The sequence below is a fragment of the Pelmatolapia mariae genome, linkage group LG14 (assembly GCF_036321145.2).
Source record: "Pelmatolapia mariae isolate MD_Pm_ZW linkage group LG14, Pm_UMD_F_2, whole genome shotgun sequence".
NCBI lineage: Eukaryota > Metazoa > Chordata > Actinopteri > Cichliformes > Cichlidae > Pelmatolapia > Pelmatolapia mariae.
Window position 1 is genome coordinate 31692869 of NC_086239.1, and position 20017 is coordinate 31712885.

Here is a 20017-nt window from a genome sequence, read left to right on the forward strand (position 1 = left end):
GGTTCCAATATGTGGAAAAAATCCAAGAAAACGCAAAGTGATTAAGATCATTTACATGGAGGGTACAATTAAACGTGTTTAGAGTTTATGTCATTATTCTGACATTTAATTTTAAAAATATTGTGTCTAACATCAACATTCTCTTTACTTTATAATGAGACATTCACCATTATGTGCTTTTAATTAATGCAAACTTTATTTGCACATGAAAAAAAACAACATTTCAAAGACTCTTTTTGACTGTCAAGGCCGGTGGGTTACCTTTATCTTGTTGCATAATTTATGCTCAGTGTGAAAAGTTTCAGAGTTCTTTTTTTATTTGTTTGATTGTTTTTTATTAATTTGTTTTTTTGTAAAACAGTGTCAGCAGAATACTTAGCTCATTTTTCATTTTAATTCTGTTTGTATTACCTGTCACTATTTAATATGCTTGCTCAGTTATTAAGGTTATGTTTTGATTTCTTTTGCAATGTCTTGAAAGCATTTGTTGACTAAACATTCTGTTCAGTCTGTAGCTCCAAAAAAGCTGACAATCACTTTTTGACAAGTTGCATCAGCCTGTAAGCATTACTTTATAAATAAAAAATAAATAAACAAATTATAAAAGAGAAGTTTGGTCGTGGTTTTGCGCAAGATGGAAGATGATCCAGCAACTTCTGGTGTTTTGTAAATACTGAAAATTAAATGCTGTTCAATTTGAGTTTAAAATAATGGGCCTGTTTCCTTGACTGAGGGCACAAGTAAGTAAGAGCTCTATAATTCAGTTTAAAAAATAAATAGTGTGCTGTAACATGTCATATCACATTCATCACAAAGCATCTGTGCCATCTTTGTGGTGCCTCACTTGAATACATCAGTGAGTTGGAATCAAATCAGCTGGAGTAACACTGCAGAAAATAACAGGCTTTACAGGCCCAAGCTTACAGTAGATTACATGATTAATCTGATTCACATCTGATTAACTGCACCATAGGATGATTTGTTAAACTGTTGTTTGCAAGTCATTCTGCAAGTCATTATTCGGTGCAAAAAATTCAAATTCTTAAATCAGGCAAAGGTGACCCCTGTTGGCCATGCAATTGAATAAAAAAATTAAGCTTAAATATATTCGTGGGAACACAAGTTACACAAGATGTTATGCTGAAATTCCAGTTTGTGAAATATTACTATCCCATTCAAATTCATTCCACTAAAAAAATAATAGCTGTCTTTCTCAACAATCATCAAAAACAGATGTGTGGTTTTGGAAATGCAGACTAGTGTTGTAAAACATATCATGTGTGATGTATAATGCTGCCTGTGTTATGAGGATGTCAGATATTCTGAGAAAGAATTGAGCTCAACCACCAGATGAACTGCTGGATGTTCTCTTTGCAAATCAATAAGAATAGACGCTGAACAAGAGGGGAAGGCTGCAAAGCAAACACCATGTGACAAAATAGGATATTCAGACCACATACCTCTTTTTAACCTATAGCACTGGTTACTTATCACATCAAAGTCAGCTTTTAGATCTGTTTAGGCAGCGTCTGCAAAAGTTTGCTGAGAGAATAACTGAGAAAAGGCACCACTGTGGTTAAAAACCAGATACTCTTTAAATAGGATACAAATCTAAGCCACAACTATGTCTGCATGGCTCAGCAAAATGTGTGTTTTCCCTAACTTATTATGCTTTAGTTAAATATAAAAAACTAGAATAAAGGCTGTTGGAAACAGTGTATCTTGCAGGGGATTTGCAGCATTTGCAAAGCCGGAGAGTTCTTGGACCCCACAAGTTTAAGCAGCAGGTAGAGCTAGTCTGCATGGGGATTTGCAAACATGCATAAATGAAAAGGATGTAAAACTTATACACAGCATGAGGGCCAATCCCTCATAGGTCTCTCTACTTCTTCTTTATAGTCCAGACTACACAAATCTTCCATTTCAACTATTTGAATTCAACCTGCCCACTTTCATGACTGCATTTTGCATGCTAGCAATGCTATGTGTTGACAACCACAAAAACATGTGGATGGTGGAATGTGCAAGCAGTAAATGGAGCAGAAAAAAAGGGGTTTCTATCTTTCTGCCTATCTTGAGTTTGTGTTTCTCGTGCAATGACAAAATCTCATCCTGAATACACCCACTGTAGTCAGAACCACCTTGAAGGTGGTTTTGAGTACTGGCGGATCTTTATATCACTGACAGTATGTCTATCTGTGTGTCTATAGACTAATTTTGTCAACTACAGTGTAATAACTGTGCAAGACTCAGAAGCATTACTGGTGTGAAGTAGACATCCAAATAAGACCAAGTCTGAAAAATGGATGTGGTCTAAGAACTATTGCTGGTGTGATCCCAGTGCAAGATGACATCTGGGGAGGGATTAATCATTGATTGGTGACAGGCGTCATTATTGTAACATTCAATAATTCAAGCTTGAGCAAAATTCCGCAGATCGGATTAAAACTTGTAGCCTGTAAGAAAATGTGAATTACATGATTAAATCAGTGCCTCGTGGTATGAAGAGTTTTCTAGCTTTCTTAAATTCTTTAATATTTAAGCACCCCCCCCCCCCCTCTCTCTATATATATATGTGTGTGTGTGTGTGTGTGTGTGTGACTTAAGGCAAAAGTGAAAGATTTGGATCAAAAGTGTTGTAGACCGGTGCCCTCTTGAATATTAAAATCTTAAATATTAAAAAATATTTCTAAGAGAGTTTTCACACCCTAGCCGTCAAGCTAAAGGCAGACAGTATAAACGAATAAGCTAACTGGTTTTCTTACATGTTTAAGGGATGTGAAATGTCGCAAATTTTATGGAATGTGCATGTGCTTTATGTAAAAGACGGAGGAGACAAAACACGTTTTATTTGAAGTAACTTAAATGATAATGCGGAACTAAATTTCAATAGCGAACGTTTCTGGTCGGATGACAATTCCGTTGTACCGCGTTCTGTTTACAGAGCAACGTGGGTGCTGTGACAACACTTACATGGCAGGATAGTGCATAAAAAACTCACATCAGTGGTAATTGTTGTTTGTATATAAAAAAAATGGGTAAAAAGCGGCGCAACGACGAGTCTGCTGAGTCAGACACTCCGCGGAAAAAAGAAACGATTCCGGAGTTCAATGGGACAGTTTTTAAAGCCATGCTGAAGGACCCGACCACAGCCATGAAGGGTGAGTGATAGTATGTACAAATCATCAGCTTGAAGTCATAATATTGTGTTATGCATTCAGTCAACTATGCATTGTTTTATCGGCATCCTGCCTTTGCCCCCCTCCTTTTTTCGTCTGCAGGACTGGAGAAGTTTATATCGACCGCTAAGAAGTTGCCACGGTCCGACCTGTACGATGTGGTTGAAGGTTATATTAAAATCTCCATGGAGTGTGCAGAGATCTTCAAATTGCTCGAAGGAGAAAAACACGTAGAGAGTGAGGTAAGCTTTAGTTTCTCAGCGGACGGCTCTGGCCCGGCTTACTCTTTCTGAAGTTTCTGAGTTAAACTGATCGTGTTTCTGTACAGATGATGCTGATTTTTGGGAGCCTGGAGGCGATCCTTCTAAGGACAGCCAGTGACCTCTCCCATTTCAACATGGTCGGCAATGCCATTGTGAAGAAGACCGTTTTCAGCTACATGAAACTCCTGCAGGGGTCTTTCCGTTCAGCAAACCACAGGTTGATTTGTGGATTTCAGTAGAGCACAATGACACTCAGTTTAAAATCATTCTGGCCTCAAAACCAATGTTGTTTCCCTTTGAACACAGGTTTATCCGCCAGTGTCTCGGTCTTCTGTGCGCCTTGGTCACCCAGGGTCCAGAAGCTGCCAGAGAGGTCTTAAGTCACCTTCACATTAACAAATTTCTGTCTGGATTGGCAAAGATGAAGGATAAGCAGGTGTTATGCAGTATTTGTCCACAGGGTTTATGATGTGCATCAGATTAGTCGTATTCTGTAGATAAATCTTTTCTGGATATTATAATTTTACAGGGTAGACCTGATGTCCGCCAGGCTTTTATCCAGTTTGTGCTCTCTTTCGTGGTGTCTGGTGATAACGCAACAGTCGGACAAATATTAGAAATCAAAGGTAATATTTAGATATAAATTATAATTTATGCAGTGGACTGTCTGTGAGTAACATGTTCATTTGGTGTGTTAGAACTCCTGCCGGTGATCCTGAATACAGGTCTGAAGGAGGACCGGATGTCCACAGTCAACCTGATTTTGTCCACATTGAAAACTAAAGTAAGTACTAGTCCAGGACATTTGAGATCAGATCATGGATTTAGTAATAAGATGTATTCCTTTCTGTCTTTCTGTAGGTTGTTCTAAACAAAGCCATCAGTAAAACACAGAAAGTACGTTTCTTCACACCTGCTGTGTTGGCCAGCATCGCGTCGCTGTATAAATGGAATGGGATTGCAGATGCAACCGTGGATGATGACAGAGTAGGTCGCTTGTTGTTTTGTGTCAAAAGAAACAAAGATTGTGTCAGGTCAGTTTACTTTAACATGTCCAAGTAACATTTTTATTTAATTACATGATATTTTTAAGATGTCGGAAAACACTGAGCTTTCTGGGATGACAGTCATCCGGGAACTCGCTCACAGTTTCCTTCTTGATCTGTGTTGCTCCCGTAAGCATGGTATCAGCTTTCATGATGTCAGCTTTGGCACAGCTGGCAGGTAAGTCATTAACATTCCAATTTCACATTGTCCTTTTCTGAGAACTTCTCATGTGGATCACTGGATTTTACTTCTTTGCAGGCCTGGTAACATTGTTTTGCTCCAGTTTTTGGTGGGGCTGAAACAGGCGACCGAGGATGAACTGGTGGCAGATCTGGTGGTGAATGTGCTGAAAGCTACCCCCGATATTTTGTCCAGATACTTCAAGGAGACTCAGTATGCATATGCTCCGCGCCTCAAAACTACTTGGCAAGACAATGTGAAGCTTCTTAAAAAGGTAACTGTTGGTGGTAAAAGTGTTAAGATAATATCTTATCAGTTTTTAGATGGTAATAGTCACCTTTACATTTCTATATCAGATCTACGAGGCCCAGCCAGAGATTTCCACAGTCTTTCAAACTCAGGAGGTCATCCCTCTGCCTCGCCTGCTCTCCATGATGATGGTGATATCTCTTCCTCCAGTCTGCAACAAGAGCTTCTTCACACAGGGCCTTATTGTAAGTGACTGAGCCTCATAAAATAAACTTATAACTGCAGTAAAGACTGAAAACTTTTTATTTTTTGGCTCAAATGTGTCTTCTCTGATTTGACAGCTTGCCAATACAGTAGCACACCTTACAACCCTGTCGGTGGTCAATTTCATCTTGAAAAGAGCCAGTAAGAACATAGAGTATCTTTTGGATAAGTCTGTGTGGTGCAGCTCAGACATATACACTGCTGAGATGATGGAGGATTTAGTGCAGCAGTACAGGGAGATGCTCGGCAAGGTAAGTTCAGGAAAGTGCCTAATATAAGCAAATGATGCACCTTTAAAGGCTCGAATCATTGTTCATGCTTTGTTCCAGATTTTGCCTGACATGACAAGCATAATTGAAAAGTGGCAGGCACTTAGCAAGAAGGAAAAAGCTGGCTCTGAAGAAAAAAAGGATAAAAGCGAAGGGGATGCTAAACTGACTAAATGCAAAGTGCCTGGTAGTAGCATTCACAGTACATGATTATTGTTTATTCCAATTAATCCTATTTTTAAAAAACCCCAAAAGGATCTGAGTTGATTGTCTTGTGTGCTTTATTTTGGAACAGCTGAAGATACAGCTGAGGTCATTTTGCTGAAGGCTCTGATTCTTCAGGTCATATGCCTTTACCAGAAAGTGGTGCCACATCTGGTTAGCCAGTGCAAATTTGACTTCAGCAAGCTTTTGAAGGGTAATGTTTTTGGCGTTATTAAGCTCCAACTTTTGCTTTTTTAAAGCTTATTTTTTCCAATAAATGGCTTTTGACACTGGTTTTTATCTGTCCAGGCATTGTGTCAGAGAAAGGAATAAAGGATGAAGTCCCCCCAGTTTTGCAGCACCACGTACTGCAGTTGGCCTTGGATCTTCCCGCAAGCAAATTCTCCTGGTTCCGTATGCAGGTAAGGAAGGTAAATTCTCTGATTTATTTTTATTTTTGATTTAAAGCATATCTATTCTAAATAGTTTTTCTGTTTTCACAGGGTGCTGCAGATAAAGATTCATCATCTGGAGAGAAATCAGTATTTTACCTGCTTCTCAAGATGTTTGTGAGCAGCAGCAGCAGCCACCTGAAAGCCTCCACACAGATGCTTGTTCTAAAAGTAAGGAGCATTTTGTCTTTTCTTCTGTGCTTTCAGTCTGCATTATATGAGACATACTGTATATATTTCGATATTTGAATTAGTGCTTATTTATTCAAGATTGGTCCACTTGGGCAAACAAACTGTAAGCATGTTATATTTTTATATGCGAGGGCATCATTCCCGGAGGAATTATATGTATGTATGTTAGCAGATATTTATCTTTTGTAGGGTACAGTTCAATCCTCCATTGAAATTTTTTTTAAGTTAATGAAATCAGAGCAGCTTAAGCTAAAGTCTTTTAAGGATTTTATTTTAAGAGGTTTATATTCATGTGGACAAATTTCCTCCAGCAGTACTGCTAAAGCAATTGGTGTCCTGTGTTGTATTTAGGTACTAAAGGACACTGGTGTGTTCGAGCACACCTGGACTGAGCTTGAGCTCTGGCTTGAACAGCTGGCCAGACTAGAGCCAAACCAGCAAGAAACTGTTATTCAGTTCTTGGAGCGGGTAAGTCTTCCAGTTTTTTTTTTCCTACTTTTCTACATAACTGTCATATTGGAGGTTGGACAAAATAAAGGTTTTAATCCTTATGCCTGATAATAAACTCTTAAAATCTGCCTCTTGCTCTAGGTGTTGGTTAAACTGGTGTGCAGTTCCTATGAATACACAGATAAAGTGGCCAGCCTGGTCCAGGAAGCAGGTTATCTGCAAGCGAATCTGAGTAGCCAGGAGGGTGACACAGCCAGTGTCCCAGTTTCTCACATAGATGGTCAGCATTTAAATGTGGAAACAACGCTGAATTCTTCAGGGCTCAAGTATGTCCGTGAATGTTTATGCTTTTTATTTTGTCATCTCAGATGTCATAGACATGCTCGATATCATTATGGAGGCCAGTGATGGTGAGTTGGAGGAGTTCGGCCCAGCTGTAAGTGAAGATCTCATCATGCAAACCTTCCCCTTCAGTGCCCTGGTACCTGCTGCCCTGGAGGCCCGAAACAAGCTGCCAGCAGATAGTGGTAAATGATTTCTGCCTCACTTGTGACAAAGATTGAAATCACAAATTTGCAAAAAAAAAAAAAAATTAAAGCATGAAATTTGTTATGCAGTATAAGAAGTACAACTTTAAATATAGGGCCAGATTTACTAAACAGGACAAAATTGTATGTGAGTGCAATCACAGGCACAGTCAGTCCATTTCAATATCAAGCTCAAAAAATAAGACGTTTTTTTCCGCATTAAATATCGCTGTAATTAGTACTAAACTGTGTGTCGCAAACTTTAGGAACTTAATTTGCTTGATTTAAATATTCTATTCCTGTATTTTGCACTTTAAGAAAGAATCTCCAACAAACACATATGCAACAAAATCTCTGAGTTCCCATCTCTTGTAGGTAATATTGGCAATCACTGCGCTCTCTTTGTAAATACATTGTGGGGGGTTTTGTTGTTGTTTTTAATGCCAAAACCCAGTTTAGTGAATCTGGCCCATAGCCTGTAATTAATGTTTAAAAAGACATTTACCCATTCTGTTCATGGACACTTTGATTGAAAAGTAAATGTACTGTGATCTATGATGTTTGTAACCATCTGTCTTTGTGTGTCTTAGGGATGGTATATGAATACTTGGCTGCAGTGCTCTCAGATGTGCTGCACTGTCAGAGAGAGCCGCTCCCTCTCTGTCTAGCTCTGCTGCAGTACGATAAAGAGTTTGTCTCCTCTGAATGCTTTACCTCTCCTCATTCAGCCATTGTATGTTTTCATCAGTATTACTCCAAGTGGCTACCACAGCAGTGCCGTGAAGAATTGGTGGGTTTTTAGTGATACAACGAGATTGCCTAACCAGACATGGTTAGACATAGTACTTGGACTAACACTCTTGTTTATTTTGTTAGTTCCAGTCTTCTGAATGTCATGCAAAAGGATTATCAGATCAAACATCATACACTGCACTGATGAAAGCTGCCTACATCCAAGGTCCAGACACGTTGCTTAAGGATACCTTCAGGAAAAGTGCAGAAGAAGCTCTAGCTTCCTTTTCTCTGGCAGAGTTTCCAGTTGCAATCAAGCAGATATTACTCTACATCAGATCAACTGTGGAAAACTTTGGCACGGTAGGTGCGCAAAACAAGCCCCGTAATCCGCACATTGTTGAATATGCAAACAGTGCATCATTTCCCTCTTCACAGTTCTCTAAAGACGTAGGAGCTTCCGTGTTGAGGACCTTCATGGAAATACTCGAAAAGATGGTGATCAAGCTCCAAGGCTTTCAGGAGGCAAAAAACTCTGAACTAGCTGTAGAGAAATCCCAAGAAGGATCAGACCTCTTTCTGGAACTTAACCAGTCATCCACGGCTGAAGTTAATATACAGCAGGTTAGAAAAATAATGCTTTTACTGTGTGTTTTCAGACTTTGCAATATTCTCCTTTTTTGGAGTGAAGGATTTTTAAATGAAACTCTCTTTCTTTAGATCCTTCTTTCAGCTCTTGGCTCCATCTTCAAGCATCCATATCTGGAGCAGTGGTTTCTGGCTCTGGAGCTATCTGCCATGCCTCCTCATTCTCTAAACCCTGTCAGACTTAAGCACTTGTGTTCACTGATGACAGATAATATTCTGGTCCTCCTGAAGCTCTGTGCCCCTGTTCTTCAAGAACTAAATCATCTAGAGCTTCTGAGGAGCTACATGGGAGCTTTAGAAAGAGCTGCTGTTCAGGAATTGGTGGAGAAGGGCTCTAAACCGGCAAAGAAACACTCCAGAACTTTCCAGGGCCTCCTGTCTCTGCACAACTACATGGATTCCGGTAATTTGAGGGAAGTTGTCTCCAAGTTGCTTCTCCTCCCACACGACAGCCTCATCTCCCCCAGTAGCAGTAAGGGGGCAAATTTTGAGCTCAGCATTTACGGTCAGGCAGCTCTACAGATCCTCACAGAGTGTAAATATACAGCCTCCCAGGACCATGGCACCTTTCTGACACAGGCACATCTCTTTGGTCTGGGTACCCTGCTGCTGTCCTGTTCCAACCCTGCACTGGAGGCATTCTTGCTCCAGTTTCTATCCAGTGAGCCAAGCAGTGCAAAGCTCCTCCACACAGATGTGCTGTTGCACTGTCTCCAAAGACCACTCTCAGACTCTCTGGCTATCAGCTCTCTCCTGCTGCAGAACTGCTCCACTCACCGGCTCCGCTTTGAGATGTGGTGTCTTGAACCTGAGAACATGGAGAAGCTTTCTGACCAATCGGAAGCCTTCCTTCCACTGATTAATATGTACTTACATGTGGCAAGCAGAGAGGACCCAGCCAGACCCAAAGATGGTATGTACTGAAACAAATAATTGTTACTCTTTGATCTCTTATTGCTATAGATATACTAATTAAGATATGCTTGGTTGCTGTTGTTTCATAGTGCAAAAAGACATTTTGAAAGCCTTGAAGCAAGTGTTGCTTGCCAAGTTCTCCCAGTGTGTTCTGGGAAACCTGACAGAGGAGTCCGGAGCCCAGCTTACGGAAACTCTAGGCACTTTGATAAAGCTCTCTGCAAACAGCAAGGACATCAGGGATTTGATCAACAGTCTCCCCAATGCTCTTCAAAATGTGGACAGTTTTGAAAGGTGAAATTTATAGTCGCACTACAAAACTACAAAAAATAAATCAACAATCCTGTCAAAACTTATTTGATAAATATTCTTTGCTCTTTCAGATGGCACCTAGTAGATGTTATCAGTGACAAGCTAGCTGATTGCCCAGAAGAACAGGAAAAATGGAGGAAGTCTGTCGCCACTGCAGCTATCAAGTGTCTCATTGCCTCTTACAGTCACTCGAAAGATCAGGCTACTTCCCCATTAGAGCAGGAGCACAGCATCTTAAAAAGACTACAGCGAGTCCTAGTGGGTTTACTTCACGCATACATTTTGTAAGTTTTAAACTTTTTGCATTTCCTAACTTACTTTCTTTATACAGATATCCAAAGAAGACATCACTGCATCTGAGTGGAACAATTTTGTCAAAAATGGACTAAAGTAGGTTATCTATTTAAATCCAATTTGCTATTTAATGTTTCATAACTTTTGCTGAGTGACTGAAAAATATTCTTAAATCTTTCAGATATCGCTACAGAGATCACCATTTCCTGAAAACTCTGAGCAGCCTGTTGGAAGTGATGTATTGTGGCACTGAGGTTCAAAAGGACCTGATACTTTTACCCACTCTTTACACAATGATCTCCAGCCATTCTCTGTTCCTGCCCACCATGCTGGACTCTGAAGAGTCTAACAGCTGCCAGATTAAAGGTACAATGCAATAAAGATTTTTTTTTTTTAAAGATTCCAAATCACAATTTAATCACAAATACACACATTTGTTGTCATTTTAGAAGAGTTGGTATTCCTATTACTCTGTCTGGTGAAGAAAAGCCCAAGTGTCTGCAACATCAATCATTTTGTTGTACTTTTGGGAGCATACGGAGCTACGCTGAGTACTTCAGGTAAAACAAGAAAATCCATTTTCTTTTTTCTTTTTTTGTGTGTTTATTGTCTTATCCTCCCATATCTTCTTCTGTTTTGCAGATCAAAAAATGTTACTGCTTCTTCAGGAATATGAAAGAAACCAAGTCAGCCTGTTGAAGTTTCAGTAGGTTGAATTCATCTTTTTATGTTATAAATGCTAGAAGTGTGCTTGTTTAATACAAAAACTCAGTGTGAGTTTTCAACTGCAGGTCATTGTTGTGGGGCCCAACAGCAGTGGAGCACCACAAGACCAGTAAAAGCCTGGGAGCTTCTCTGTGGAAGCAGACCAGCTCAGATGACCTGTTGGCTCTCCTCAAACCTGACAAGATGTTGCAAACTATTGCACACTTTCCACAGCAGCGCAAAATCATCCTGCAGGTTAATGTTTTACACCATATTTACTTTTCAGATTTACACCGATCAGGCATAACATTATGACCACTGACTGATGAAGTGAATAACAGTTATTATGTGTTTATCATGCCGTATGTTAGTGGGTAGGATCAATGAGGGAACAAGCGAACAGTTTGTCCTTAGAGTTGATTTGGTGGAAGGAGGAAAAATGGGCATTTGAGGGTTTTAGCAATTGCCAAATTCTGATGCCTTGATGACTGAGTCAGAGAACCTAAAAACTGCAAGACTTTTGTGGTTTTCCTGCTCTGCAGTGGTCAGTATTTATCAAAGGTCCAAGGATGGAACAGTGATGAAACAATGACAGAGTCATGATGGTCCCTGTTCTCCATTCCAGTAGATAAACGTCTATAGGTCAAACTGCTGAAAAAGTTCATGCTGGTTCTGATAGAAAGGTGTCAGAATGCCCAGTTTATCATAGATTGTTGTCTATTGGGCTTCACAGTCGCAGACCAGTCAAAGTGCCCATGTTGACCCCTGCATGCTGTCAGGGGCACCAACAATGGGCACATGAGCATCATAACTGCCCCTCGGAGCAATGGCCAGGATGGCTAGCTACATCACTTACCTGGGGAACACCTAGCACAAGGATGCATTATGGGAAAAAGGCAAGCCAGCGGAGGCAGCCTGATGCTTTGGGAAATTTTTAGCTGGGAAACCCTGGGTCCTGCCATCCATTTAGATGTTATTTTGACACGTAGCACCTACCTAAGCATTGTTCCAGACCATGTATAGTTTTTCATGGAAAAAGGCCTCTTTCAGCAAGATAATGCACCACAAATGGTTTGGTTCAAGAGTGGTTTGAGGAGCACAACAACAAGATTGAAACTTGACTTGTCCTCTAAATTCTCCAGATCTCAATCCAATCAAGCATCTGTAGGATGTGCTGGGCAAACTAGTCTGATTCATAGGGCCCCGCCTTGCAACTTACAGGGCTTAAATGATCTGTTGCTAACATAGACTCCACCAGATTCTTCAGGGGTCTAGTGGAGTCCATGCCCAGACGGGTCAGGGCTGTGCTGGCGGCAAAAGATAAGGTTATGCCTGATCGGTGTCCATTAGTGGTAAATGACACACTGCTTTATATGTTTGTGTAATGTACATGTTCTTACCCTCTCTCAGGAAAGCACGGAACCTCTCTACAATAATAATAAAGTGAAAGACCTTGGGAATTTGTATGATCCGTGTTTTCTGTTGCCTCTGTTCAGCGCCATATTGCGGCCAGGTATCATATTTCACTGGTTGTCGTCACTCAGTATAATTAGTTTAAATTATCACTTCTTATATCTGTTGCATATTTCCTCCTCTGTGACAGAATGTGTTATTGACTGCCTGAAGTTTGTATCCAGCCACGCTCTTGGAGTAACTGTAATGGCTCTGAGTAGCTATGATCCAAAGGTGAGGGCGGCAGCGTACCACGTGCTTAGCTGCTTCTACCAACATCTGGAGGGTGCTCAGTTCAGAGAAAAGAGACAGGTAAAATATTAGAGAAATCTTATGTGTGTGTGTATAAATGTTGTGTGTTTGGAAACACTGACGGGCTTGTTTTTGTCTCACAGCTGCTCTACTTGATGGACATGGTAAAAAATGGAATTCAGCAGCAGAATCAAAGACTCCCGTTTGTCATGACCACTTACATCACCAAAGTGGCTCAGCAGATGCTCAAACCTGGTGTGTAACCCTGACAACTTGAATATCTTTCTGCTGACATAACCCTTATTATTTACTAAGAGATGCTTTTTAGGTTGAAAGTAGGTTTTAGGCTAATCTAACCTGAATAAGAATCACAGTCATGGTTTGCACTTGTTTTTCTATCTACCTTTTCCTGTAATAACAAAAGGATCATTGACCTTCACATGTTTGTTCACTTTTCCCAGAGGACCACATGTACGTGGTGCTGAACAGATTTCTGCTATCCCACCAGAGTTTGGACTTCAGAAGAGTCCCTGAGTTTTTTAAGCTTTTCTACAGCTTTGACCTGGAGGTAAAGAAACTGGTGAAAACACTGTTTTTGTATTCTGGTGCCGTCTGGTATTAAACATGATTGGTGACGCTTCCTTGAACTTAAATGACTGTCCAAATAAACTCCTCTTGAATGAGCAACCTTTATCGGTTTGTTTGCGTAGCTCAGGCCTTTTTTTAGACTGTTATCCGTTTCTGTGAAGGGTTGAAAGACGTGGGAGTCGTGACTGTTTGTGTTTTCTTTCTTTCTGCAGCACAAGGTGGAACGTGAGTGGATTCTGAGCGTGCTGGAGCAAGGGATGAAAGATGGACACTGCTATGACCTGTGCAACCAGCAAGGCATCTTTCAGATCCTTTTAGGCTTCAGCAGCAGCCCTCTGTGTGATGAACACTTCCAGGTACACGCTTGTCTGGCTGTAGTTGTGTCACCATTTTTTCTAGTTGCGTTTTGAAGAAATCTTCATTTTAGATCAAGAAAATATGTCCTAAAAAAGTTAAATCTAAAGGAAGATTGAGCCTTTCAAACTTTTGTATTACTATTGGGTGATATATTGACATTTTCAGACCAACCAGGTCCTTTATGGTTTGTTTTGTCTCACTAATCTCTCTCCTGACAGCATTTTTATATCTGTGACTGTTCAGGGTTTGGCATGACAGTGAGCTTGTCTTTCTTGCTGATTTATGTGAATATGCTCTCACTGATACAGTTTCCTCCAAGGGCATAGATTTGTGTCAAAATATTTACCATGCTATCAATTTCTTTCTAAGCAAGACTTGATGTCTATGTTCTTAAATTCAACCCCTACAGCAACCAGTTTCACACGTGTATAAGTGCATAATATGATTCCACATAGAATAAGATTAGGATTTGCTGGTTAATTGGTACTTGGTTGAAAACCATTTCAGACAACTCATGGTACACTGCTACCTCATTAGTCAACTCATCTATGTGCATTAGACACAGATTGATAACATTTCAAATGTTTCCACATTACCACGTTATTCAAACAGTAATTTATCCATCTGTTTGCCCGCTACGTTCTAGATGTCAAACATATTCCGGTGTCTTTAGGACATGTGCTTTCTCCTTGAATCTATTTTATAGTTACTTCTGTAACAGAAGGTTTATGGATGTACTAAAGGAGGATATGTACAGGGTTGGTGTGATAGAGGAGGATGCTAAGAATATGGTGAGATCGGGGGGGCAAATGAGCTGCTGTGGCAATGGCAGCCAAAAAAAGAAAATGATTTCAGTCATTTCTAGTAAACTGTTAAAATCTGACCCCTTTGCTGCCAGCTTTGGGGAGTTCACTATTCAGGTGGATCTCTGGGGTCAACTTATTGCAGTTGCTTTTGCCTCTCTGCACACCCAGCAACTTATTTTGTGTGATGAGAAGGAAAGAAAACATCATGCTGTACCCGGTGGATTCAGGAAACTGTTGTTTTTGGGGCTCGAAAAGATTAGATATTAGTTTGCATGCAGAACAAAGGTTATTATAGTTAACTACAGCTAAACTTAAAATCTAAAACTGGATATGAAAACAAATTATAGTTTACTAAAGTAAAAATAAAAACCAGATTGTTTAAAAAAACAAAAACTAACTGAAATAATCTTTTTGAACTTGGAAAACTAAAATAAAAATGTAGAAGAAATATCCTTAGTTTTAGTATTAATGTTAGTTTGGCACAATTTGTTATTTACTTAGTATTATTAGGTTGTCTGATGAGCCCTTGATGAATGTTTGTGACTATGGATGTGTGACTGTGTGTTAGCTGCTTTCAAAAAGTTGTTTTTATTGTAATAGCCATACTAAATGCTACCTCCAGCATATAACTGCTGTAATATTAATAAAGAAAAGGACTGAAACTGATACAATTGATAAAAATTAAAGTAAAACTAAACATTTTCAAATAATAAAAATACTAGCGGTTACCAGTGCTACCCCTCAGCCTCCTAGTAGATGCACCTATTGTATGAATATGAAAATCCTAGGTGACTTTCTTCTTGAGTTAACGCATTCACAGAATTTTCAGAAAACTTGACCTCTGAACTTGAGGTCAAGGTCACTGAGATTTGAACTCATACTTCACCTCGTTCTCAAGTTATCGCATTCACACTTGTTCGTCCCAGGTGAGGTGACAACAATACCCCATCAGCATTTGACGTCTGAGAACTAAAAACTAACCTGAAACAAGTAAACCCACTCTGGAAACCTATTGAAGCTAAAATGAATTTTAAAAAAAATCAAAACAAGATAAAAACTAATTAGAAAATAGAAAAACTATAACAACTCTGTGCAGAATGAACTACACATTACTCAGCTATTACTGCGTATAATGAAAAACACCAATAATAAGATAGTTATTCATTACACTAGTAGATTATAGAACCAAATCCTTCACATAGTGAAGAAAGAGATCAGAAAGTACCACCATAAAGTTCTGAAAACTAACACATTATTGAGGATAAGGTGCGTGATTCTCTGAAATGTACACAAACAGGAAAAATAAGAATGTCATGTACATGTATTTCTCACTTTTTAGGCACAGATCATCAGGGTGTTGTGTCAGGCTGCTCATGTGACCAAAGCGGTGCATAACCTCACCAAGACCTCTGGGCTCCTAACCTGGATAATGCAAATAGTTGAAAAAAGGTGAGCCTTAAATTAAGGTCGCTGTTAAATTTTCGTTCTTTATTTTGATATTTTAATTATTATTTTGATAATTTAATGATGATTTTCACCATTTACATATTTGTTACATATGTCTGTTTTTAATTAACAGGAATCTGGATTGGCAGCTGCTGTGCGCCATCATCGATCTGTTTCATGTGCTGTGGTTTACGGCCCTCGGGCAGAAGGAGAAGCAGGTGGAGGAAGCAAAGACCTCCTTATCTGCTGAGGAGAAACCTCAGAGTTTCATGAAATGTCTTCCTCTGCCACTCATCAGTGAATTCTTATGTGTGGCGTCAACTATCATAAGACATCTCGGGTAAAGTGTCTCATCCATCATTCAGAGCTGTTAGAAAGTCCACACCTCGAGCACTTTACCCAAAACTTTTATTCACACGTGCAGTGATGAAACCTAAGATGTCTAGTAAATGTTAAGTGTCTTTTGATGAAGGATGTCATTGTTTCATCTCCTTCTGACAGGTTGGGTTTGAAGGCTGTTCAGCTCAGCTTGTTTCTACAGACTCTTTGCTCTGTGCTGAAGCATCGTGCGACTGCTCTCTATGTAAGCAAACAGGCAGACCGGCTCACGCTCCACCCACAGCCTCTCTCCTGCACCGAAGCCCTCGCTCTGCTTCACTGCTGGGCCTCCTCGTCCCACAATACAGAACTTCTTACCCAAATACAAGCCTTGTCAGAAAAGCACAAAGTGAAGGAGGTGATGGGTGAGTGCTTTTAACAAATTCTAACATACAGAGAATCTTGTACAGTTGCCACGGTAGTCTTTGATGGACATCCTCCAAGCCCATAATGGAAAAGGAGATACTGATAATTTTTAAAACATTTTTCAACCCTAAAAAAAGCCTTATTTAAACAGCTAATTAAAAAAACTACAAGTTGAAACTTAACAGCATGAACATGATAAACATATAACTAACTGGCATAAAAATGTGGTATGACCCACTTTGTACCCATGTTTGCAGTTGTGATTAAGATGCTTTGTAATATCTTTACTTTATGTAGCTTTGATAACTACTTACTCTAAGTGCTATCTCTAAATAGTAGATACTTCATATTTGATATTTATATGGTTTCATGAATGTGCCTGATTTGCAGCCAAACTCAGAAACTTGGCCTTAGAGCTAAAATTAAATGCAAAGGAACAGGCTGACGAAAGAACAGCAATAAAAATCAGGCTTAACAAGTGTCATGTTGATAAAGCAGTGGAAAATTTAGAGTTTTGTTATATTGCGTTGTCACATTGTATATCGTTTTGTCCATATTTCTCTTTAGGGATGAGAAAGGATAAGGCCCGAGTTAAGAGCTCCCTTTCCCATGTCTATATGCGAAAAGAAAAGTTGGCAGAAGACACAGAGACCGAAAATGAAGATAAGAGTCTTCTGACAGAGTGTAAAGTTTACCTCACCAATATCTTTGTTCACTGGGAGCCTGCTTTCCAACTCTCTGAACCCCAGCCAGCTCTGCCAACAGACAAGCTGGATCCCAGCTGGCTGGCCAGGATTACTGCGCACCTGGTTACAAAGTGGTCCCTGAGGTGCTTGGTGGAGGACTCGTATGATGAAAACAGGGCAAAAGAATTCTTGCTCTGGCTTGAAAAGGCTGTGATCAAACACACAAAAATTGTGGATGTTGTGCTGCTTGATCTTGGCTTGAAAGCGGACCTCCTTCGGCTCTACCATCAGGCCTTTGAAGCTCAGTGTCACTCCAGCATTTCTGCAAGAGCAGAAACCTTACAGCTTTTCACCAAGATTATGATCTCCTTGCTAGAGATCCAAGGCAACCTTCCAGAGCTGCATCAGGCAGTTGTCTCTGCTTGCATCCCAGAGGCCACACATGATCAGACTAGACTTGGTAAGAGCCTGCTACTTTTTCCAAACCCTCTTTCTGTAATTGTAACTGATGAGTTATGTCAGTTATACAAGTGGGATGTAGTGTTAACATATATAGTTTGAAAGGATTTAAAATTGAGATTATTGTCACGGTCCCTAGATGTCACAATGCTGCTGCTGCTGCAGGAAACTTAACGATACAAACATAATTACTTACAAAAGATGAACACAAAGATGGAAGCCCTGGCAAAAGCATACTGCTTTTACACTTTTGGTAATTACCAGAATCGTTTGTCATTTTTAATCTGCCAGTATGCAAAATATCTTTAGTGGAGGTGATATTTTTAGGACTAAAATACAATTATTGTTATTAGCCATGGCTTTTTAAAATTACTGGTTTATATAAAAGGGAAGGAACAATAGTAAAGCACATTATTATTTTTTTATTAAGATGATAAATTAGAGTTGCTTACTTGCATTCCAGAAGAGAAAAATTAGTTTTACTGGTTAAGTGATTAATTTCTGACTTCTCAGAGAAGCTCAAATGTGGGAATAGAAATGTTTGAAATTCCTCACTCCTGCTCGAAACGGTGAAATGTTGAGAACTCGCTGAAAAGGAAAAAGTTTGCACTTCGTGGTGCTGCATGGTCTTTGAGACAAACAGGGCAATACAGAAATTATTCTCACAGTGAGGTCAAGCATGCCCTGAAGTCAACTGCTGAACTGGTATTTACGAAAAGGCCCAGAGGAAGAAAATGAAGCAAAAAATGAAAACTTACAGAAGTGGATGTGAATCAACTTAAGATTTTAAGTACTAGAGACAGAAGGAAGACCACTGTTGATCTTCAAGTAGAGATAAATGCTTCTAGATCAGTCTGAGAAGGTCTCCACAATTACCTCCACAATGTATTCAGACAACTGAATAAAGAAGACTTAAAAGGAAGAATAGCTGCTGGTATAAAGACATTATTGGGGCCTGTAAACATCCAGAAACATCTCGGATTTGCCAAGGAGCACAGATAGTAGACTGTAGATAACCGGAAGGAGGTACTTTGGAGGGACGAATCTAAGTTTAAACTCTTGCACAGAAACTGTTTGGCTCATATACCAACAGGACAATGACCCCAAGCATACTTGAAAGCTGTGCAGAAACTATTTGACTAAGAAAAAGGAATTTAGACTGATGGACTGACCAAGTCAAAGTCCAGACTTGAATCCTTCAGAGATAGTTTGCACAAACAAAGTCTTTGAGAAAAGCTGGAAACTATTAACTTAGTAACAAAAGAGATTGCAATGCCAGCAAGAATGACAACTCCTGATAGGACCAAAGCATTTTGCCTTATAAATAGCATAATATTTAAGTTTAAACACGTTTTAGAGATTTCTTAAATATTCTTTTCTTTTTTTTGACAGGTGGTCTAAGAAATGGTTGAATATTCTATATTTGGTGTTTTTTAACAAAATGATGTTATGAATTCAACTGTATTTTCCCTACATTGATTAGATACTCTGTATTTGCCACATTTGTCAAAGCATGAACTAAAAAAATAAAGCCTACAGTAATAATATATGTTGTCAAATATATTTGAATCATGATGTAGAATCCATCGTACATAAAAATAGACATGTAAATATAGAAGAAAATAGTAAATACATGTTTACATTTTCTTTTTCAGTATCTTTAAAGCCCCAAAGTGACAATAAGTTTTAATAGGTTGTTTTGTAAATGAGTTTGATGTCTTGTTTTCTTGTTTCCAGAAGCAGGATTGTCTCTGCTGTCACTGTACATCCATGAGGTGTGGAGTGGAGCCACATCAGCTGATCTCTTCCTGTCTCATGTCAGTTTGGTGACCGGAGCCAAGTGCAAGAAAGTGAAATCATCCCAGAAGAAAGCAGACATAAGAGCCATCTGTAATGACATCATCACCATGAAGAGTTAAATATATAAATTATATCTGAACACTTAATGTGTTCTTTAAAATAGACCAAATGAGACTTCACATACTTCTGTTCAGCTGCATTTATTTCCTGTAAATAGACTTAAAATATTTTGTAAACTTTTGTAAAACTGTCTTGTCATAAAATGTTGATTTACAAATCTGTTGTTAATTTGAACATTATTTTAACTTATGTTAAGCTATGCTTTGTTTGCTGGTGGAATTCTTGACATTGTTTCCTTTAGTGTAAAACTAAAGACATATGTATCAAAGTAAGACATCTAAGATTTTTGTTCATATTTTTATGTAGAGTACTGTCTCAAAGTCTTGGGCTACCCCTACATTTCTTCATATTTTGCTTGCAAGGAACCAGAAATCGAGTAATTTTTAGTCATGTTCATGCAAAACGGGGGAAAAAACAACAAACCC

The 20017-nt window shown here is 39.3% G+C and overlaps 1 protein-coding gene across 1 annotated transcript; it reads left to right on the forward strand.

Annotated features, from left to right (window-relative positions):
• Window positions 1-2996: 2996 nt before the first annotated feature.
• Window positions 2997-19811, forward strand: urb1 (URB1 ribosome biogenesis homolog). Its single transcript, XM_063493928.1, has 39 exons — window positions 2997-3161; window positions 3282-3421; window positions 3508-3659; window positions 3749-3878; window positions 3972-4068; window positions 4141-4226; window positions 4304-4429; window positions 4536-4666; window positions 4748-4943; window positions 5026-5163; window positions 5260-5433; window positions 5512-5638; window positions 5747-5869; window positions 5965-6077; window positions 6159-6278; window positions 6651-6767; window positions 6891-7029; window positions 7118-7276; window positions 7867-8066; window positions 8153-8371; window positions 8447-8632; window positions 8729-9569; window positions 9661-9865; window positions 9955-10141; window positions 10215-10273; window positions 10359-10543; window positions 10627-10737; window positions 10820-10883; window positions 10969-11137; window positions 12293-12395; window positions 12486-12646; window positions 12730-12841; window positions 13048-13154; window positions 13387-13530; window positions 15677-15786; window positions 15917-16123; window positions 16285-16526; window positions 17095-17673; window positions 19410-19811. Exons 1-39 carry the CDS (start codon window positions 3035-3037, stop codon window positions 19589-19591), a joined length of 6768 nt encoding a protein of 2255 aa, XP_063349998.1. The 5' UTR covers window positions 2997-3034; the 3' UTR covers window positions 19592-19811.
• Window positions 19812-20017: the final 206 nt, after the last annotated feature.